This window comes from Topomyia yanbarensis, chromosome 2 (genome assembly GCF_030247195.1).
Source record: "Topomyia yanbarensis strain Yona2022 chromosome 2, ASM3024719v1, whole genome shotgun sequence".
Classification (NCBI taxonomy): Eukaryota; Metazoa; Arthropoda; class Insecta; order Diptera; family Culicidae; genus Topomyia; species Topomyia yanbarensis.
In genome coordinates, this window is record NC_080671.1 from 350,436,512 (window position 1) to 350,459,999 (window position 23,488).

Here is a 23,488-nt window from a genome sequence, read left to right on the forward strand (position 1 = left end):
ATGTCCTTATTTCGCTTTCAGACCATTTGGTAACCCTATGTTTTGTCTTAGCTCTATAGTAGGGTGACCAGATAGAATTTTGTAATATCTGTATACTCACTAAAAGTTTATCGATAGGCCGAGTTTTACCGCTATCTGCTACACCGCCATGATTTCTAAGCCAACATCTGAAGCCTTGCGTTAAGGTCCAATAGTTTGTTTAATTTATTGATGCGTCATTATGTAAAATTTTAGTTATTCATCGACATGTTCAAAACAACACTTTTCTTCAAGTTGCGGTCAAATATTTTCATTTTTTAACAAACATTGTCCCTAGTTTTAGACTTTGGTGTTTTTAATTTGAAGGTGTTTGTTTGAACCAGAATCCCACCTTGAGCAATAAAAGGTATGTGGAAATTAACCGTAATTGGGTATATCTCAACCCAATCAGGTACGAGTCATAGCAAAAGGCTGCTGCTGATACGATGTCGGCACCTCACAACTACAAAACACAAAATGAAGAATTTATAAAATAGATTATCATGCAAATGCTGGTTTAGGATCAGCAATTTAGTGAAATCTAAACCACAGTCCTTCGGACTTTTGTTTTTAAAAATATTGCATTTTTTTGTTAAGTTCTACGTGGCGTAAGTTATGAAGACACTCTGAATGCATCCATCGATCAAGCTGTATTACCACCCGTACAAAATAAAAAAAATGAAGTGTCACGTGAATAATTTCTGTGAACGTACTCCGTGATCGGAAAACCTTTTTTGATGGTGTTGGTTAACTCATCCGTCAGTTTAGGAACATAAGAAAATTTTCACTTCTTGTGCTCGGGTCACTCGTTTGGTTCGGTTTGGTCGGTCAAGTCGGTCTTGTGATATCATCTGCTTAGCTTGGTGTGTACGGGCTTTAAATTTTTTTCCTGCTCCGGACGACTGGCGTAAGTTTTTTTTTTAATTCCGTGATATGGACATTAAGCCATGTTCTCTCCAGACGAACATTACCCGCAAATTGAAGTGCTGGAATGAGTTGTGAATGTTGCTATGTGTTCTGTCTTCCACCCATTATCTCGGGATGGATCGATTTTGTATCTCCTATTAGAATCTCAAAGTCTAGTAATTCAATTTTGAGTTCCGAAATTCTTTTGGGAAAATGCTCAATGTATCCAGAAACTGGACAGTCGGCTTGCTTTGGAATAGCAATATCAGAGCTATCGTGAGATTGTGATTTTTCAAGTAGAGATCACATGACCATCACCACCTGATAGGTTGTTTTTCTGTGATCAGATTTACTAATAATTTTGTGAAATACTAAAGTAATTGAGATCAAAATACCACCATTTCAATTTTTGTACTTGTTAGTATGTAATAGAATTTTTTTTTTGTTTGATTTATCATTCCAGGACACCTGAGAGAAACAAGCGGAACGGAGGGAATAAATCGAAAAAATGGCCAATCTAAATAAGATCGCCGAGGAGGAGCGTGAGTCCAAATTCGGATATGTGTACGCCGTATCCGGTCCGGGTAAGTGTTCCGTTCAAATGCAACATTTTTTTTTGCAAAATCTACATTGATATTTTTGCGAAAATAAAATCAAATCTTTTGAAGTGACAATTGCCCTGACCAGTCACATGACATGAATGTGTATGTATCTGCGCAATAGTCATATGAATTCTTTGACTGAGTGAATTGAAGCAGACATACACATCGCCCTGTGATGCACTAGTACTCGCGCGTGCAACGTGTATACGGTTTATCATTCCTCACGGAATATATTTTTGATGTCATGTTTTCATTCAAAAGATAACTAACTCTACGATGCCTTGTCATCGAAATGATACTGCTGTTACTAATACTCGATCCGCGCAGGCAATAGTGTCGCTGCTGCATGTGATGCTTAGACAAGACGAGTTCGGTTTGAACGTTTTAAAATGTTTGCCTGAAGGAAGGCTATGAACTATGCTTAAGTTCTACTTAAGTTCTACTAGCATGTTACAGTAAAATAATCGATTAACTAAATGAAATTATGTTATGTAATACTATAAGGCTCATCATGTGCTTTCTGATTAAAATGACCCATTTTTTATGCACTATGCAATCATTTTGAATACCATGCACAGTATCTATTTGGATCTATTAGCATTTTCTATTTCGAATAGGTTTGAGTAAATCTGGTTCTTTCCTCACCCAAATTGTTACAAATTATTATCGTACCGGTTTATTAATTTATTTGACTTTTGCTGTTAGATTTTAATATTGCCGTTTGAGCACAATTTTTATGTGCAATCGATAGCTTCTTGCTATTAGGTAGGTATATAAGTCAATCATGTGTTAACTACCCACACAAGATTATGGATTTTGTCACATACGCAACGATTGTGCAATTGTTGACGCCCGGTTCACAAATTGGAATACACATCGCTCTGCTAATACCACTGGTTACAGCTCCAGAAGATTCACTGGACGTTTACTGTACCTAGAATTGAAAATTCGAATGAGAAGTGCGAATAATTCAATCTGAATGAAATCAGTGTGAACAAAAATCTCAAACGGGACACTGTCATATTACATATTTTGAGATGACCTAAAAAGCCTGTATTTGCAGTAATGCAGCCTTCGAGAAGTTCGCGACGAGAACTAATAACAAATATTAGGTTGTTGTCTTTGACATATTTACTCAAATCTCCTCAGTATTGGACTTAGATCTAAGGTTCGCTATTTTTTCCTGTAATTTCTACCGGATACTACGTTAAATTAACTTAAAGAACTAATGATAACCTGCGGAATCTTCTATAGACACGTGGGTTTGGGGTCGTGCATTGATGATCCTCTAGACCATAATAAGTTCCTTGCCTAATTTCTCGTTTGTTGGTCGTCGAGATAAATTAACTTTCGACAGGGTCAATCAAATTTATAAAATCGGTAAACACTGAGAAATAGAAAGCATTAACCTAGAAATTTTGCCGGGACATCGCCATAGGCGGCATATGTGGTCAAAGCTATTTCGGTTGGTCATCAGTGATCTAGATTCGCCAATCCATGTAATGTTGCATACATTTTAATATGTAGGTATTGCATCATTTAGCCATCGTAAGGGTATTAGTTTATAGAGGAATTCGATGTGCAACCGCACCCTTCAACCTGCAACCGGAAGTCAGATCAACTAAAAATTCAATAGCAGCTTTTGGGAGCGTTACACCTTCCATTTGAGGTTGCGGTTGCGTAAATTAGTTTAGTTTTCTCTGAGAAACTTGTGTGCATATAGGGTACCAAAACTATTTTTTCTTGAAATGATGTTGCAAAGAAATACCATCAGACGGGTGGCTTCAAATGCCCTGCCTACAAGACTGGTGAATGCAGGCCAACAGTAATGGAGATAACCCAGATAAATCTGAATAACTGTGGCAAAGTACAGCACCTGTTGTGACAGTTTACGATAGAAACGATGTGTGACGTCGCTTTGATTGCAAAGCCGTATCAAGTCCGCCTTGATGACGGTAACTGGATGGTGCATAGATCAACGACTGCGTTACAAGTTGTGGGCAGATTTCCCATTGAAGAAGTGGTAGAACGCTCGTGATCGCCAAAATCAATGGCGTCTTCATGTTCAGCTGTTACTCTTCTCCAAGGGTGACAGTGGAGCAGTTCAGTCCAATGTTGGAACGGTTAACCTAGCAGTTGATCGACAGAAAGCCGGTAATCATTGGTGGTGATTTCAATGCGTGGGCTGTGGAGTGGAGCAGTAGAGTAACCATCACAAGAGGGTATATCCTGCAGGAAGCTCTAGCGAAGTTAGACGAGCGATTGTGTATTGAAAACTCCGTTAGCACATTTCGCAGAGACGGGAGGGCGTCTATCATCGACGACACGTTCTGTGGCCCTTCACTGACGGCAAAGATGGATTGGCGAGTATGTGAGGAGTATACGCATAGCGACCACCAGGCGATTTGCTACCGCATCGGCCTACGAAACCCTGTTGCAGCACGGAGAAGAATTACCGAGGAGTGAAAGCGGAAGACGAAAGATTTCTTCGCTCAGACATTCTGGCCGGACGGCGGGTCCGAGAATGTGGATGCGGCTGATCTAATAAGAAGGATTGTGAAGGCCTGTGACGCCACAATACCGCGGAAAACTGCAGCTACGCAATAGGCGCCGTCCAGCTTACTAATGGAACGAGACGCTCAGTACGTTACGCGCTGTTTGTCTCAGGTGGGCTTAGAGAGCAGTATCGGAGCCAGATAGAGAGAAGCGCAAGGCAGCGTTTCGGGAAGCTAGTTTTGCCGTAAAGTGGGATATCAAGATCAGCACGTCAGATTGCCACAAGGAACTGTGTCGAGAAGTAGACGCCAATCCGCATACCGAGTCGTGATGGTGAAAATGAAGAGTCCGTCGACGCCAGCCGAAATGTGCCGTGGTAAGCTGAAGATAATCGTTGAGCGTCTCTTCCCGAAGCCCGATCCAATTACCGATACCGTACGAGGAAGCAAACTCGCATCGAAGCGACCAGAGAAACCACCGGGCGATCCGGCCCCATATAGGTCTATATATTTGCTGGAGCACTAGGAAAACTCCTGGAAAGCATCATTCTTAACAGGCTAACAAAATGCATGGAGAGTGAGCGCGGCCTGCCCAAGATGCAGTTCGGATTCCGTAAAGGAGCATCGACAGTGGATGCAATTCGGACAGTACTCGAGAGGGCGGAAAAGGCATCGAAACGGAGGCGAACAGGAGATCGATACTGCGCTGTGGTCACGATAGATGTGAAGAATGCATTTAACAGCACCAGGTCCCCGACTGTCTATGTCGGAAGTTGAAGAGCTGCTTCCAGAGCAGAGTGCTGCTGTACGAGACGAACAAAGGACAGATGTCAATGCGAGTGACAGCGGGTGTTCCTCAGAGCTATATTCTCGGCCCAACTCTTTGGAACAGTATGTATGATGGGGTCTTGACACTGCGGCTACCAAGGAAAGTGAAAATCGTCACTAACTGTGACGGGTGAGATATTTGAAGAAGTGGAGGTGTCTGTGACGGAAATAATGGACGCGAACGAGAACTGGATGAACGGGGTCAAGCTGCAGATAGCTCACCCCAAGACGGAGATGTTGTTGGGCAGCAACTGCAAAACGGTTCACTAGATGCAGATCGACGTCAGAGGGGGGCACGTGATTAAATCGAAGCGTGCACTGAAGCAACTGCGAGTGAACTTCTTTCTCAGGCGAGTATTTGTTGTATATGACGATCAGCTTACTGAAAACCGTTTGGTTTCTACCTTGGCATCGAGTACGTTGCGTTCGGACAATATGGCGGGACACCTGACTGGCGTTGATGGTTTGCGGTTGTGCTGCCAGAACGTCAGAGGGCAACAGCATTTACGGTCGCGGCGGAGCAGTTTTGATAGCTGTTTCTTCCTCACTTGTCTGTTTTGAATATGGTGTGGATATTTCATCATGCATTGGAGCTGTTTGGACGAAGATTACCACGTGCAGCTCCATCTAAACTACACAACGCATTTCTGCTCAAGCAAATGCAAATGATGCGATGATACTCCTTGGTGATTTCAACCAACCAGGACTTCTGTGGGTAGCTTCTGTGCGTCGATGCGCTTACCCTAGCCCATCATCTTCGACAATTAATACTGCCAGCCGTCTACTACTGAACGGGTTGGCTTTCCACGGACTAAATCAAGTAAGCACGATCTCCAACCACCAATGTTCAGACAACTGCAGCTGGACACGATCTACACAGACCTTAAGGCTGCTTTTGACACTGTTAACCATGACATCCTTGGCTTGATAAACTTGGATGCACTGCCCGATTCTTCCGTTAAGATGGATCATACCTTGTTCAGAGTGAAGTCGTTGTTTAAATTGGTGACAATATATCTGAATCCCTTTTCTACTATTCTGGAGTTCCTCAAGGTAGTGCGCTTGGTCCGCTACTGGTTTCACTGTTCACGAATGATGTGGTTTTCGTCTTAATGAGTTGAGGGAAACTGTTCTTCGCCGACGACTTGAACATATTTCTAATTATAAGCATTTTGCTGATATCTTTTACAGTTGGTATAAAAGAAATTTGATAGTTCTTAGCTTTCATCGAACGAGAAAAATGTTCACTTTCAACTAAAACATTGCTGGAATCGCAAATCGACCACGCCCTGATCGGTGGACGCCACTTCTCCGACATTATCGACGTCAGGACCTAGCGTGGCGCTAACATCGACTCTAACCACTACCTGGTGATGGTTAAATTGTGCCTAAAACTATTGCGAATTTTACCCCCGAATAGACTCACAGCAAAATAATTTTGTCACACGAAAATATTATCACACCGCATCTACCATAGTTTGGTTGTTGCGGTGGCTAACAAAAACAACATTTAACGCCCTCTCTAGGATTGTGCATAAGATATTCGGTTCGTTTATTTGCTGTTTCCCGTGCAGTTTAACGTGAGAATATTTATTTTGCTGCTTTAAAAATGTTCTCGAAAGTCTATCTACAGACGAAACTGGAGTATCCGTCATTAATCATGTACGGTACCGACGGCCGCCTCGGTACGATCTGGAGCGATTGAAGCAACCAGATGTCGCCAATGCATACGCGCAGCACCTCGAGGCAGCGTTGCCGCACGAGGGAGAGCTTGACGTGGCCCCTCTAGAGGACTGCTGGAGAACAGTAAAAGCAGCCATCAACAACGTAGCTGAGGACATTGTCGGGTACGAGGAACGGAGACGACGGAACGATTGGTTCGACGAGGAGTGCAGAGCGGTTTTGGAGGAGAGGAATGCAGCGCGAGCGGTCATGCTGCAGCATGGAACCCGACAGAATGTGGAACGTTACAAACAGAAGCGGAGGCAGCAGATACCACCTGAAAGAAGCGGAGTGCGAGGAAATGGAACTGCTGTGCCGTTCTCAAGCTACACGGAAGTTCTACCAGAAGCTCAACGCAACCCGCAAAGGCTTTGTGCCGCAAGCCGAAATATGTAGGGATAAGGACGGGAGCCTGCTGACGGACAACCGTGAGGTGATCGAAAGGTGGAAGCAGCACTTCGACGAGCACCTGAACGGCGAGGCGAATGTAGGTACAGATGACCAAGGCAATGGAGGATTTGACTACGTCAGTGCGGTTGAGGACATGAATGAACCAACTCCCACGTTGAGGGAAGTTAAGGTTGCCATCCAACAGCTCAAGAACAACAAAGCTGCTGGCAAAGATGGTATCGTAGCAGAACTCATCAAGTTGGGCCCGAAAAAGTTGGCCACTTGTCTCCACCGGTTAGTAGTCAGGATCTGGGAAACCGAACAGCTACCGAAGGAGTATAAAAGAAGGGGTGATCTGCCCCATTCACAAAAAAGGCGACCATTTGGAGTGTGAGAACTTCCGAGCGATCACCATTCCGAATGCCGCCTACAAAGTGCTATCCCAGATCATCTTCCGTCGTCTATCACCTAAAGTAAATGAGTTCGTGGGAAGTTATCAAGCCAGCTTCATCGATGGTTGGTCGACAGATCTTCACCGTACGGCAGATCTTCACCGTATGGCAAATCCTCCAGAAATGCCGTGAATACCAGGTCCCAACGCATCACCTGTTCATTGACTTCAAGGCAGCATACGCCAGTATTGACCGCGTAGAGCTATGGTAAATCATGGACGAAAACAGCTTTCCCGGGAAGCTGACTCGACTGATCAAAGCAACGATGGACGGTGTACAAAACAGCGTAAGGATTTCGGGTGAACTTTCCAGTCCATTCGAATCTCGACGGGGACTGAGACAAGGTGATGGACTCGTGTTTACTATTCAACATCTGGTGTGGAAGGTGTGATGCGACGAGCCGGGCTCAATAGCCGGGGCACGATCTTCACGAAATCCGGCCAATTTGTATGCTTTGCGGACGACATGGACATTATCGCCCGAACATTTGGAACCGTGGCAGACCTGTACAACCGCCTGAAACGCGAAGCAGCGAAGGTCGGACTGGTAGTAAATGCGTCCAAACCAAAGTATATGCTGGTAGGCGGAACCGAAAACCACAGGATCCGGCTAGAAAACAGCGTTACGATCGACGGGGATACCTTCGAGATAGTGGAGGATTTTGCCTGCCTAGATTCCTTATTAACGGCTGACAATAACGTGAGCCGTGAACTCCGAAGACGCATCATCAGTGGAAATCGGGCCTACTATGGGCTCCAGAAGAAACTGCGGTCAAGAACGATTCACCCCCGCACCAAATGCACCATGTACAAAACGCTTATAAGACCGCTGGTTCTCTACGGGCACGAGAATTGGACCATACTCGAGGAGGACCTGCAAGCGCTAGGAGTTTCCGAGCGACGAGTGCTTAGGACGATCTTCGGCTGTGTGCAGGAGAACGTGTGTGGCGGCGAAGGATGAACCACGAGCTCGATGCACTCTACGGCGAACCCAGTATCCAAAAGGTTGCCAAAGCTGGAAGGATACGGTGGGCAGGGCGTGTTGCAAGAATGCCGGACAACAATCCTGCAAAGATGGTGTTTGCTGGTTATCAGGTTGGTACAAGAAGGCGAGGAGCGCAGAGAGCACGATGGGTGGACCAGGTGGAACGTGTTTTGGCATAACCGACGTTGGAGAGCTGCAGCTACAAATCGAGCATTGTGCAGGCAAATTGTTGATTCAGTGTTATCATGTAATTGATGTTGAACTAAATAAATGAATGAATTATTGGAACTCAGCTGCAACGCGTTGACCATCTAAAACAGTGATTCTCAACCTGGGGTCCGCGGATCCCTAGCGGGCCGTGAAGTCGTTGTTGGGGGTCCGCGAAGAAAAATATATTTTTCGAGTGCATATTGAAATTTCAAGTCTTCTTTCCTAACAAACTGAAAATAACACATTGATAGCAAACATAATCGATGTTTATCCGTGGGGGTCCGCATGAACCCAGGGTCCGTGGTACGAAAAAGGTTGAGAACCGCTGATCTAAAAGATGTAGGCGTCATCCTTGATGAGAGGCTAATCCTATCACTTCTCAGTGATCATTGACAAAACAGACCGTCTACTAGGTTTTATGTTCAAAATGTCCCACGAATTCCGGAATCCTTTATGTTTCAAAGCGTTGAATAGTTCACAGGTACGTTCACAGTTGGAATTCACAAACGTCGTCTGGTGCCCCTGGTGCAGCTGGTGCAGGTTGAAGCCAAAAAATTGAAGCCATCCAGCGCAGATTTATACATCAATTGCTTTGGAATGATCCGCTGAACTTGCCACCACACGAAGACAATTGTCGATTATTAAGATTACACACTTTAGAAGATTGTAGACACGTATCGCAAGCTACCTTCGTATCCTATCACAAATTACCCTGTACGCACCACCAGGTGTCCTTCGTCCTCGAACACTGCTGCAGGCTGAAATGCGTAATACTAACTACGCTGCCGCTCACGACGGACTTCTGATCATAGCAAGCCTGCGGTGGCAGCCCGTCTCACGAGCAAACACAAAAGCACACTTTGCTTTTGTGTTGCGATGCTACCCGTGTGAGACTCACGAACTGAAACGCAAGGGGAGGATCGAAAACCCCCTGTAGGCGGAGGTGCGCAAACGGCAAGTGCCGAAGTCAATACTGGGTCAAAAAGGCCACTGGAACATCGAACAGTACACAGCCCTCGGTACACTAAAGAGGACGAAGCATTGGTCCCAAAAAACGACGGTAAAGAAACGCCGAAAAAATGAGCAGCATTCGCTATAGTTGTAGTTCACTCAGTGTCAGTTAGACTTAAAAAATTAGAAATTATTTAAATACATAAAAACCCAATCTCTCATTTCAAAGGTACAAACGTGGCCTTCGCTATCACACAAACCTGGTCCCAAACGCGAACATACAATTGAAACCATCCACACATACTTACGCCCGCGATCTCGCCAACATTAAAACACCCTTGTAATTAAGTGAACGGTTTACAAACGTGATCTCAAGCATTACCCGACCGCCCGTGCGATCATGAGTCGGTCATGTCCGGAAATCTTCCCCCTCCGTCCTAGCAACTTAGGTCCATACATTCAGTTGAACCAATCAAAAAATAACGCTCATATCCACTAGACAGCACGTTCCATGGCAACATGACCGGGAACTCTAGTGATATGGAAGAACTCACTTTCTTCTAACATTCGAACCCTACACTGACAAATAAGTATTAGATTCATGAACCGCGATCATGCAAGAGCACACGCGCGAATATGCGAAAGGCACACGGTTATAAAATAGAATTTAAAATAGAACATGTTAACGTACAAACGCTCGAGCCCTTCGCAATGATATACGCGATCGCGAAGTCCCTACGCTCGCACATATCTGAATCGTACAAAGAATATCACGTTCAGAATTACGGCCCACTGCAATTGGCCTTAATCCTTTCATATCCAATTTTTTTCTTGTACATATACTGCCCACAATCGCAAGTCAGTCCCATGTTCTATGGGATTCTCTATCGAATTGGGACTGACTTGTGATTATATGCAAATTAGGGGTCCAAAACTTGAAAATCCTTGAAAATGTGCTTCGATTGCAGTGCTAGAATCTGCTCAAGTTTTACTTTCCAATGCTTAATACAATTTTCGTAGAATTTTTAAAATAGTCCAATTACATGGAAAATGTAGAACAGTCTAAATTGATAGCTTTCATCGGTTTTTAATAACATTGAAAAATAACAAAAATATAACAAGATTGAATTTTTCATTAGTTTTTGTTAGCCGACTTTTAATCTTGAACATCAAGATATACGAATGCCCTTACGAGCGATTTATTTATTTTTAAACGATTTTTACACTGGAGGTTCATCCTTACCGAGTTTTAACAGTGAGAATTTTTTAAGCGATTCTTATGCTGAAGGATTTCTGTCCGATTTTTATGCTTGCAGTTTATTTCCGATTTTTATATTCTAATATGTTTGAAACGGGTTTTGCAAAGCACGTTCTATCCTTGCGACTTTTATTTTCGGTCGCTCATTAATTAGCCTTACTTGAAACTGTCTAAATTGTAGCATAACATCCGATTTTATTGTCGCATAACGTTAAACTTGTGCAAAAATGGGTATTGCAAACAGTTGGACCAGTCCTTTCTAGTCTAGTAGAACTTTAAACGTTGATAATTAAACATATTTTTTTCTTGCAATTTGTCCACAGTCGTCACTGCTGAACGCATGTCCGGATCCGCTATGTACGAGTTGGTGCGTGTCGGTTACTACGAGCTGGTCGGTGAGATCATTAGGTTGGAAGGCGACATGGCTACCATCCAGGTTTACGAGGAAACCTCCGGCGTTACCGTCGGCGATCCCGTGCTGCGTACCGGCAAACCCCTCTCAGTCGAACTCGGCCCCGGTATGATGCTGCTTCATAGTCTCACTAGTAAACCATATGTAAACGATTGTTTATTTCAGGTATCATGGGTAGCATTTTTGACGGTATCCAGCGGCCACTGAAGGACATTAACGAGCTAACTGACTCGATCTACATCCCAAAAGGTGTCAACATTCCGTGTCTGTCACGTACCCAGAGCTGGGATTTTAACCCGTTGAATGTGAAGGTTGGTTCCCACATCACCGGTGGAGATCTGTACGGTTTGGTGCACGAGAACACACTGGTTAAGCATAAATTGCTGGTACCCCCACGTGCTAAGGGTACGATTCGTCACATTGCGGCACCTGGCAACTACACAGTGGATGATGTTATCTTGGAAACGGAGTTCGATGGAGAGATCAACAAGTACACCATGTTACAGGTTTGGCCCGTACGTCAACCTCGCCCGGTGACAGAAAAACTACCCGCCAATCATCCTCTGCTTACTGGACAGCGTGTGTTGGACTCTCTATTCCCTTGCGTCCAGGGCGGTACCACTGCCATTCCCGGTGCTTTCGGTTGTGGCAAAACTGTCATCTCACAAGCTCTTTCCAAATATTCTAACTCGGATGTTATCGTCTACGTCGGCTGCGGAGAACGTGGTAACGAGATGTCTGAGGTGTTGCGTGATTTCCCTGAGCTGTCGGTTGAAATTGACGGTGTCACTGAGTCTATCATGAAGCGTACTGCGCTGGTCGCCAACACTTCCAACATGCCTGTTGCTGCTCGTGAAGCTTCCATCTACACTGGTATCACTTTGTCCGAATACTTCCGTGATATGGGTTACAACGTGTCCATGATGGCTGATTCGACATCCCGTTGGGCTGAGGCTCTTCGTGAAATCTCTGGCCGTCTCGCTGAAATGCCTGCCGATTCGGGTTATCCAGCTTATCTGGGTGCTCGTCTGGCCTCTTTCTATGAGCGTGCCGGTCGCGTCAAGTGTCTGGGTAATCCTGAACGCGAGGGTTCCGTTTCGATTGTCGGTGCTGTATCACCGCCCGGTGGTGATTTCTCTGATCCCGTTACATCGGCCACACTTGGTATCGTACAGGTGTTTTGGGGTTTGGACAAAAAGCTGGCCCAGCGCAAGCATTTCCCATCGATCAATTGGTTGATTTCGTACAGGTAACTGTTTTGATGTTGCATATAGTTTCTACTATTTTATTCACACTCGATTTTCTATTCCAGTAAATATATGCGTGCCCTGGATGATTTCTACGACAAAAATTTCCCCGAGTTCGTACCACTGCGTACAAAGGTCAAGGAAATTCTGCAGGAAGAAGAAGATCTGTCCGAAATCGTGCAGTTGGTCGGTAAGGCATCGTTAGCCGAAACGGATAAGATTACGCTCGAGGTTGCCAAACTGTTGAAGGACGATTTCCTCCAGCAGAATTCATACTCGGCGTACGATCGTTTCTGTCCGTTCTATAAGACCGTCGGAATGCTGCGAAACATTATCGGTTTTTACGATATGGCTCGGCACGCCGTGGAAACTACAGCGCAGTCAGAGAACAAAATCACCTGGAATGTGATCCGTGACGCGATGGGTAACGTTTTGTACCAGCTGTCGTCGATGAAGTTCAAGGTAAGTTTTCTGTCGGGTAATTCCATTCATGTTGGTTATCTTATTTTCCGATGTATTTTTGTATTATTCAGGATCCGGTGAAAGACGGTGAAGCAAAGATCAAAGCTGATTTCGATCAGCTGTATGAAGATCTGCAGCAAGGTTTCCGCAACCTAGAGGACTAAGCACATACCACACGCAGCTTATCCAAAATGTCCAAAATTCCTTGAAACAGTTTAATCGTTTTCAATAAACGTAAAAGTGTAAACATAGTGCAAAACAACATAGAATCGATTTAGATCGACATAATAAAACTAGATGAAACAAGGAGGTATTGAAAAAAGAAGCCTGGTGGTCAACAGTAACATCCAACCAGCCAGGTGCCATTTTACAGGAGTATTTAGGTTACTTACATACACAAATCGTGCAGAAGCTTAAATATTTAATAACTGTAAAATTTACATACACTAACAGAAACGGCACACAACAAAATTCACGGCATAACATAAACGGCTCATAGTATTAGGAAACAACACCCAATCGAAAAAAAAAACATTCTCAATTTGTTCATAGGCATTTGAAACGTGGTGATATTAACATCAGCAACGATAGTTGGCAATTAAAGGGGATTCAACAAATAATAAAAGCTGCATGCTCTCAGCTAAAATAAACTGTGACGTCGTATGATAATAACATCTTGAAACAATATCTAAATGTACCACGGGCAAAGGAGAAACTTTCGATCAAACTAAAAACCATCAGATGCAACAACAAAAAATATTGCATAAGAAAGATAATTAATCGTATAAACTGAGAATGTTTTACTATATTTAAGATAATAATGTTACATTGATTTATTATTTAGTGAATATATTTTTATCATTAATTTTGAAGTCATTCTTTCCGTGTGTTTATCGGAGACAAGGATCGTTGATTTAATCAATAACCAGAGTGGAGGTACAGTTGCACTTTGCGTTTCTATCTGTAGTATGACCTCTGTGTGACATTCATGTTGCGTGCGCGCCTTAAAACGTACATTAAGGTCCCTTAGATAAAAGCTGTATAGAAAATCAAAAATGAAGAATTAAACCCTCTATGAAAGTTGCATTCCGCGTCAAAATCTCGTGGCATATTATTTGAAAGAGAAAAATGTCCCTGGGATCCTTGATGACATTCGAAATTTACTAAACCGGCTGAAAATAGTTACTAAACCGGCTGGCGAATCTATGATAGCCTTGAATCATACACATTTCGAGCAGCATCAGAGCCTCTAACGCTTGCATAAAAAAGAGACAGTTTTGTGTGACCAGCAGGAACGGGAAGCGCTCAACGGGGAGGTGTACTGCACAGATGTTGCGGCCTTTAGTCAGAAACAACACTCGAAGGACGATGTTGTCTTCTGGCCGCATCTGGCGCCAGTACATTAAGTGAAGCGGTAGCTGGAGGAGCTGGAGTGGTTGAAAATCCCAGTCGTTCCCAAGAGTGCAAACCCGCCCAACGTGCCGCAGCTGCGCCCATACTACCTTCAGTGCTGCTGTCTTGGAGATTGTTGATTGCGTTGATTAGTTTCCACGGTTTGCGAATTACTTTTGTGGAACTGTTTTCATTGTTCTCTCTTCTCGCTGGTAGTGCAGGTAGTTTTTTTTTTATTCTGCTGTATGATCCTTGATTGACCGTTTACTGATGGTTTGGCCTATATTTGTTTCTGTTGTGATAGATATTCCTGTGTTAGGTACTCCTGCAGTATGTTTTCTTGTGGGTGGATGGAGAACTATGAGTCTAGTTATGTCAATTACATATACTTATTTGGAATCATATGCATTTGGAACACCAGGGGCCCTATTCCCACAGTCACGTCACCTAGTGTCCAGAAGAAAATTTTCTTCTAATCACAAGATGGCGTGAATATGAGAATATGCAATGAAGGAATTCATTTCATTATCCTTTCAGAAAATAGAATACTGCAAAATACCATTCGGGTAGTGGCGCTGTTGGAAGGTGTGGGAGTTTCCAGTCTGGAGACAGGTCGCAACGATCTCCTTCCGCATCGTCAAAAGAACAAGCGGCAATTGTCACCGTGGCACGACCGCATTCCTTGCAGGACACGGTGTGCACCAGTTACGATGAAACAAGGTAGTGGAACCGGCAACGGCGTATTTCGATTCCACATAGTTCACTTCTGGAGCTAAGCTTCGCAACAACCGCAAAGACTCGTAGCACCAACGCAGGACCGTTTCGGGAAAGTTCACACCATGGAGATGGAAGCGAGCGACCTACACACAGACTTGTACGATCGGGAATGTGCTTATTAAAGCCAAACACCAAGACGCGAAGGAAGCGAGTGTTGGCGGTTAAAAATCGATCAGCTGACGGAGCAAGTGAATGTCATGAAGATACAACTGAGCGAAAGAAACGTGAGACCGAATACGACAACAGTGCATAGCTCGACAAGGTTCAATCATTCTTCCAATCGGCATCAGCAACTCCCACAATAGCAGCAGCCCGAGTGTATACAACGCGAGCAGCAATGGCCAACGGAACAAAAAGCTCCACCAGCAGCAGTACGCAGGGCAAGTCGAGAGGCAACGAGAAAGCTTGCAGGAGCGACGACCGCTAGTCATGGTTTGCTGGAATTGCGATGAAGAGGGGCATCAATTCATGGATTGTCCCAAACCACAGGCGCTGTGTTGTTCTGTCTAAGATGTGAACGAAAAGGCTATTCACTACGGAGTTGTTTTACGTGACGAACAGACACGGTAAATGAAACAGCGGAAAACAATCACTAGAGGGTGTTGTTTTTCCGCTGCAGTTAGAGAATCCCTCAGATTATCCGGAATTTCGATACATCAACACACTCATAATAAATCTCGATCAAGACAATTGCCCACACGCATTAATCAGCATTCTGGGAAGAAACGTTACCACATTATTGAAAAGTGGGGCAACTGTTCTTTGCTTCAAGGAAAATTCATCGATCTGGTCGAGCAGTTGGGCCTACGCAAAGGCAAGGTGGACGGAGGCATTAAAGCAGTCGATGGCACACGGCACACTTCACGAGATTGCCGATCGTTTACAACAATCAAAATGCAATCATTCCCGTGTTGCTGGCTCCAACCATACCAGACTGTGTTATTCTCGGGATGATTTTTCGGACAAATTTGAAGTCAAGGCGGTGTGTTGTGCCACAGAAACATCAGCAGAAGATCCCGAAGTAGAAGATAATGAACTGCGAAAGCAATTGACCCCAGAGCAGAATCGACAACTTAAACGGGTAATCACTACCTTTCCAAAAGCGGAGTCAGGAAACTGGGCAGGACATCCCTGTATGAACACAGGATCGACGTTTGTAGCGCACCACCTCGTAAGCAGCGACACTATCCGATGTCACAGTATGTACTGGACGAGGTGAATAGGGTTATCGATCGCATGCTAGCTCTGGACGTGATAGAAGAAGCCTTTTCTCACCATGGAACAATCCACTGGTCGCGGTCAAGAAAAAACGGAAAAGCATCGGGTATGCCTGGACGCTCGACATCTGAATTCGGTAATGGTAAACAAGGGTTTCCCATCCCACAAATCTCTGCAATTATCATCAACTTGTTAGGCTGCACATTTATTCCATCCATCGATCTGAACGATTCGTTCTGCCTTTGCAATCAGAATCCTGTCCACTTGCTACATTCACCGCTCCATCCAGAGGCCATTTTCAATTTAAAGTAGTACCATTCGGATAGTGTGCGGTCAGTCAGGCTCTCGCAAGGTTAATGGCGCACTTATTTGCCGATCTAAAACCGCACGTTTTTCACTACCTCGATGACATCGTCATCTGCTCAAGGACGTTCGACGAGCATATACAGTTGCTGGAGGAAGTCGCTAACAGACTACGAAGTCGAAATTCTGTCGCCAGCAGATCCAATATCTCGGATACATGCTGAACGAGGACGGTTGGAAGGTGGATGAGGAAAAAGTAGAAAGCATCGTAAAGTGTCCAGTCCCATCGTCCAGTGTTATGCGACCACGCAGTGCTGAGCTACTTGCAGTCGATGAAAAACCCGACGGCGCTAATGCTGCGCCTGAACGTCTACGACTTTGAAATAATGTATCGAAAAGGTAGCTGCAATTACAGTATTTGCAGCTCAAGAGTCCAATTATCTATGGTATGAAAGCTTGCGAGCTCGCGTAATGGGCAACGGAAACAATTTTCCAAGTTTCCGAGTGGGGTAAGGGCTGTACAAGAACTGTTTAATCAATGATGAGACCGGAAACAAGGACCACAAGTGGAAAAAGGTAGTACCACGCAATGAATGAACGGAAGTGATTGAGGTTTCGCGATTCTTCGACCGTAGCACACCTCGGTTTCCACAAAACTTGGTAGAAGATACACCACCATGTACGGGACTGCACGACATGCAAGGCAACCAAAGCAGCGAACACGAGGATGATGCCACAGATAGGCAAGCTTAAGCCGGCTAGATAACCATGGGAATTGATATCCACTGATGTCGTCGGTCCGTTTACTCAGTCGAAGCGCGGAATCACAGGCATGGTTATCATCGTGGATTGGATCACGAAATACGTGATTGCGCATCCAATGCGTAGTGCAGACTCGGTGAAAATTACAGAGTTCTTGGAGCGGGAAGTCTTCCTGAAGTTTTCACGTCCGCGGATAGTACTGTCGGACAATGGAAGCCAGTTTGAATCCATGGGGTTCAAATCATTGCTAGCACGCCACAGAATTACCCACATAAAGACGGCCTTTTACTGTCCAATGGTGAATAACACCCAGCGTGTGTATCGAGTGCTCGTCAAGTGCATCCGATCGCTGTTAGAAGGAGATCATCGGGAATGGGACGAACAACTCCCAGCTATCACCGCAGTCATCAACAGCGCAAAGCACGATGCCACCGGTGTCAGTCCAGACTGCACCAATTTCGGAAGAGACATCATTCTGCACACATATTTTTACGCTTAGCATGAACTAAATGCATCGGAGGATCCCAAGATAGCCGAGGACATGCGCTTATCAAAAATCCAGAGGATCCAGCAATTCATTCTTAAACGCATACAGGACAATCACGAGAAGTCCAAGCAGCGATACAACCTACCGTGCTCTTCAAAATCGGAGATCTGGTGTGGCGTAGATCGTTTGGGCAATCGTCGAAAGTGGATAACGTGAACCAGAAGCTTGACCCAAAGTTCGTTCAAGCAATATCGAAGGAGCTGGAGCCAATTCGTATCTGCTGGAGGACGCGACCCCAGGGAAGAAAGGTCGATACCATGCGAAGGACCAGCCGTGTGGTATCCGGTGGTTGCTGAAATCTCTCGCAGTATTTCAGAAAAGAATTCACCCACTGGGTTTCTGTTCCCCACGTCGTAACAGGCGACTAACAACAGTTGTGCTGTCAAATGGTGAGAAAACATCGTACTCACAAGTTTCCTGTCTCATGCCTTCACATGAGTCTATCGACGACATTTGATCGTTAGACCGGCTTTGGCTGGGTGCTAACAGCCTTCTGCTGTATAATCGGAATGAGAGGGTGCAAACGAGTGGGCCGCAAAACTCAAGCCGTAAAATTTATTCCCCAATCCAAGGTGTGACGCGACCCGTGCCGAGGGATGAAGGGGGGGGGGGGTGGCATCAACATTTCGAACCCCAACTCTACGTAAACACGACCCGAAGTGTTGACAAATACCAAGCTGCGCACGGAGCCTGTGGGGCGCTAGGGCGCACGCCACAGTATTTTTGCCCTTACCCTGTCAAGCGGGGCTCTAACAGGGTTGACTTTCTTTCCCTAGCTATTCGTGGGAACAAAACGGAAAACACTAAGAACACTGTAAACATGAGTTTGGAGGAGACTGTGGCGATGGAGGTGGAAGAGGAGAAGGATTTCTTGGAAAGCAGACTAGGAGAGCTGCTAAATAGCTGTTCATTGGAGTATGATGTGTCCTGCACTTTGTCTATTCTCAACTCTCCAGATAGAGACGAGCATCGGGCAGTGACCAGGGAGGACACAGACCAGTCCGACGGAGCAAACGGTGGGTAGAAGGGCTCCGAGAATAAAACAAGAGGAACAGGAAGAACTCATCACTTAAGCGGAGCGGAGAAGAAACGCTATGGGTGGCTGCTGAGAAATGGTTACAAACCCGCTGAAGCGCTAGATTTGGCAAAAATCCCAATAGGGAAGGCATCATCCAAGCGACAGCGTTCGACGGACACGGAGTCGCCGAACAATAGTAGGTGCAGGAAGATACCGCAACCGAAAAAGATCAAGGGTCAGGATCTCAGACAGACACTAAAAACTGAGCAGCGCCCAACCTTCAACGAAATGGCCAAGTCGCACTCGATGGTCATCATCCCGGTTGGGTACTCTGCGAATACCCTCAGCCATGAACAACTGAATGCTACTCGATGGGCGCTGCCTAATAGCATCATGGAGCAGAGCTCAAACAATACGAGACCCAAGTTTAGGTAGTGCACCTACAAACAAGGGTATCTCGAAAACGCCTGTGTAGACAAAAATACAACTAAGTGGCTGCAGGATGCCATAGCCGCGATCAAGCCCTGGGAAGGCGCTTCATTGGAAGCCGTTGAAGCGTCGCAGATTCCAAAACAAGCGCTTTCCGTATTTCCCCAATAGCATCGAAAGGTCCGATGGGAGCATCTTGGTTCTTTTTCGCGTTTTTCTAACATGGCGGTTCATGTTTGGTTTAAGCTTAAAATTGTTTTTTAAACAATTCGCGTGTTCTCGCTTGTATTTTGTTTGTCTACATTTTGGAATGAAAACCCAGCAATTCAGGCGTGACGGTGCTAGTCACCGTGCGATTATTCGTTGAACGAGCAAAGTGAAGATTCGGCTGTGATACAAGGACTCCCGATCACACGGGGAGGGGCATGCAGCGCATCCTCATGGTCAAATGACGACAAAGAAGACGGCGACGACTCAAAGATAAGTGCACACATTCACATTTCCCTATTCTGAACCATGCATATCCGGGGGCTATTTCAGCGTAGATTTGGATAAAGTCAATTTTGCTTTAAACCAAATGTCCATCTGGTTCGACTCGAACAGACCACACCGACCTGAAAGGGCTGCTAGCATTTCTAAGAGTCGACAACTAGCAGAATCCACATGTCCCCCACTCAAGCGATATATCCACTTGGAAGTAGGAGCACATGTCTACCAACCAGTCATGACGACGTCCGATCCAATGAGAGTTGATTATGCCAGTCGAAGGCCACAGGCCCAGCACCATCACGTACAGTTTCTGAATTATTTGACCTCGAACTGTAATGTATATTAGAGCTACTTGCAGATTTCATTTTCGTTGTAGTAAGTGTCTCATTTCCTCTTTTAAAACTCAATACCCACGGACTTGCTCATTTCGTCTGACATATCAACACCGTCAGTCGATCATCTCATAGAATCGATATCTCTGTCATTGAATCCGCCATTTCATTCGGAGCTCCGCTGGCGCGAATACCAAGTGTTTGAAGCAAAAAAAGACATATATCACTTTATACATATTCCTTAAACTATAATCATCGGATGTAAAAATATTGGAGACACTCGTAACTGGACATTATGGCTCATTAGCCAGGACAAGGCTAAATACTTCTGTCCTATCTCATCCCAGGAATCTAGGACCAAAGGAGTGACATTATTTCCTCTTAGCCAAGTCACTCCCAACGATTTATCAAATCCCCATCAAATTGAAACGTTCGGTGCGGTTGTCCACGTTTCTTCCTTATTCAAGGCTTGAAATAGTTCGTTGATTAAATTCTTCATTAAATGAATATTTTAATTGCCGTATAGAGAGAATAGGTGTATCTTCGTCGCGAGCGGTTGACTCTCGTAGAGCTCCCTTCGAGTCGGTTAATTTTCATCATTTTCGGCACAGTTTACTGCCTCCCGGTTATCGAAAGTGTGAATAACGGTACAATTTAACGACTATACAAAGTGAAGTGGCTTATAAAAGCATTTTTCGGCATATTTTCGACAGACGCGAGTGGTGACAGTTTGTGAAAATCGAATTCCGGCAAATGAAAAAATATCTTTTCCTCGCATTACGGGCCGTCGATTCCCGAGGCAAGGAGAATAAAAGTGCACAGAAAATGTCTAGAAACACAGTGTACATTGTAAAAATAGTGAAAAATGGTCTTTCAGAGAAAAAATTCTATCCGAAAAGTGAAAAAATATGGCAATAAGAAAAATTGACATTCAAATACTTGGCGTTTCACCAGCGTCTAGCGACTGCCAGGTGTCGCCCCAACATTCTTCGCCCGAAAAATAGGTGGCAAACCAGCCAGTCGGTGCTCAGCTAATTTCGTCCGCGTCCCTTGTCACCTACTTTTATTTAGTGATTCATCGGCGGTGCTATCTTTGAAAATGAGCCGCCTTGGATATTCAACTTTTTTTTACTTTCTTATTTTATTGCAAATGAGTAGAGGTTTTGAATCCTTTATATTCGGGATTGCAGATATTTTGTCGCATGTAAATTTTGGGTGTCCGTTGATGTGATGGCGCTGTAAGGGAACACGTATCTGCCGGTCGGCAAACTAATTTCTATGTTTGTTTAGGGTTTGTTTTACTAACGGGGGAACTGATCCACAGAGCATTCAATGTGCTTAGGGAAAACACATGACCTTATTTGAGTGGAATGATGACTTCAATCATGTATAAGGTTTGAGAATAGACAATTCGCGAGAGGGATCGGGGACCGGTTGACAATTACCTTCAGTTATGTTAACACGAACAATAAGTGTTTTGCTGTCATTTTCATTGGTTAGCTTTCAATTCTATCTCATGCCTCCACGCGAGTCTAAGTCTATTGATGACATTTGGTCCTTAGACCGGCGACGACTGGGAGCTATCAGCCTTTTGCCGATAGTAGCAGAATGAGAGTGTGCGAACAGATTTAACCGAGAAAGCAATACCGTAAAAGTTGTTCGGAAATCAGCTCCAATAAGACTTTAATTTGACTAGTATCGATGAACGCGGATCAATACGTACTGAAAATTCGCCGCGTCTGTTTTAATGAATCTAATTTCAAGTTCCGTTATTGGTAACAAGCCCGTCCATCAGGTTAACGATCCTTTGTATTTCCCTTCAATGTTCGATATAATCGTTCGTATACATGTATTTCACAAACAATCCGATATTAGAAATAGGAAACACTTTCGCTGATTTATAACATCTAGAGCTACCATAATACTACGTTCACACTACGAGTTAAAACGTGTTTTAACGCTATCTTGATGACATTTTTCTTGTTGCTAATTATTATAACCTGTTTCAACTCTGTAGTGTGAACGTAGTATAACTCTTTGTATAACGTGTTATCACTCGATAGTTTGCAACCCAAAAAATATATCGTAGAGAAGGAATAGCGAAGTTAGTCTAAATAATGTCGCAATAAATAGTGATCCGGCCCATTAAGCAGATAAGATTAGTTTTTCTGGGCAATACTCCCACGATCGGCTGTGTGGAATTGAAATTGCTTTTGTTTAGAAAACATAGGATACTCTCGGTAGCCGGCTACCCAGATTTTAAAAGAACAAAAAAAACTAAACAAGATCTTTTTCGAGCGATCGTGTTTTCGAAAACTAACTGAACTACAAACTAAGGGATCATCCATAAATGACGTAGCATTATATGGGGGAGGGGAGAGTTTTGCATTTTGTGATAATGTGTGACGACGGGAGGGTAGGGGGTCATGTCAGGTTATGTAGCTTTTTCAAAGGGGAATAACTAACATCGGTTTTTATTTAAAAAAAAATCACGGGGACAGGGGGAGAGTTACCGTCAAGCTACGTAATTACCAGGTGGTATTTAGAGGTTTGTGACGAAATGCTACGATGGGGGAGGGGGGGGGGGGTGGTGGTAAAAATTACTCAAAAAATGCTACGTCATTTATGGATGATCCCTAATAAACTATGCTTTACAGGTCGCATCGCTTGATTGGAGCGAATCCTAGACCCTATTTCCTTCCAAACCACCAACTCCGCGACACCTATGGAAGAGTCTGATGAACCTTCGGTATAAGATTCCTAATTTTATTCAAACGATCGCCGGGTAAAATCAGCACCGACACGATAGAAACCACGAATAAATTCGTCGCGTGATTGAATATTATTAAAAAATATAAGCAGTGCTCCTTATAGCCGGCTATCCAGAGTTCAAGTTGCTTATTTTGCTAATCGTATTAATACAACAAATGATAAATTTCCCAAATTCTCGGCAGCCGGCTGCCCAGAGCAATTATTACATGATAACGCTATTGGCACACTTACTAACAACTCTCCCCTTTCCGTGATACATGTGGAGATGCAGAGGATTCCCCGGTCTCTAGTAGCAACATGTATCGGACTAACATTCCTTCCTTTCCCAGAAATCTGCATTCGGACGTGGCCGGCGTCGGTATTGATCAGCATGCAGGAATCGGAATAGATTGTACAATATGGCTCATCATGTTATTCCCAAGCATGCTGTTCCAATCAACATTTTGCTACCTAATTTGGTTCTGGTCAATAACGGAGTAGCAACTACGGGCAATCTCTTATGCTTATGATTA

At 44.3% G+C, this 23,488-nt stretch overlaps 1 protein-coding gene across 1 annotated transcript; it reads left to right on the top strand.

Moving 5' to 3' along the window:
- The first annotated feature begins 766 nt into the window (after positions 1–766).
- LOC131684220 (V-type proton ATPase catalytic subunit A) lies at positions 767–14,036 on the top strand. The gene is made up of 6 exons (XM_058966906.1): positions 767–925; positions 1,388–1,508; positions 11,140–11,334; positions 11,394–12,477; positions 12,541–12,937; positions 13,009–14,036. The coding sequence occupies exons 2-6, from the start codon at positions 1,433–1,435 to the stop codon at positions 13,099–13,101; spliced, it is 1,845 nt and encodes a 614-aa protein (XP_058822889.1). The 5' UTR covers positions 767–925; positions 1,388–1,432; the 3' UTR covers positions 13,102–14,036.
- The last annotated feature ends 9,452 nt before the right edge of the window (positions 14,037–23,488 follow it).

Coding starts and splice junctions, on each gene's coding strand:
- LOC131684220 (XM_058966906.1), top strand. CDS start 1,433: ATGGCCAATCTAAATAAGATCGCCGAGGAGGAGCGTGAGTCCAAATTC. Junction 1,509..11,139: donor GTACGCCGTATCCGGTCCGG/GTAAGTGTTCCG, acceptor ATTTGTCCACAG/TCGTCACTGCTGAACGCATG. Junction 12,478..12,540: donor AATTGGTTGATTTCGTACAG/GTAACTGTTTTG, acceptor TTTCTATTCCAG/TAAATATATGCGTGCCCTGG.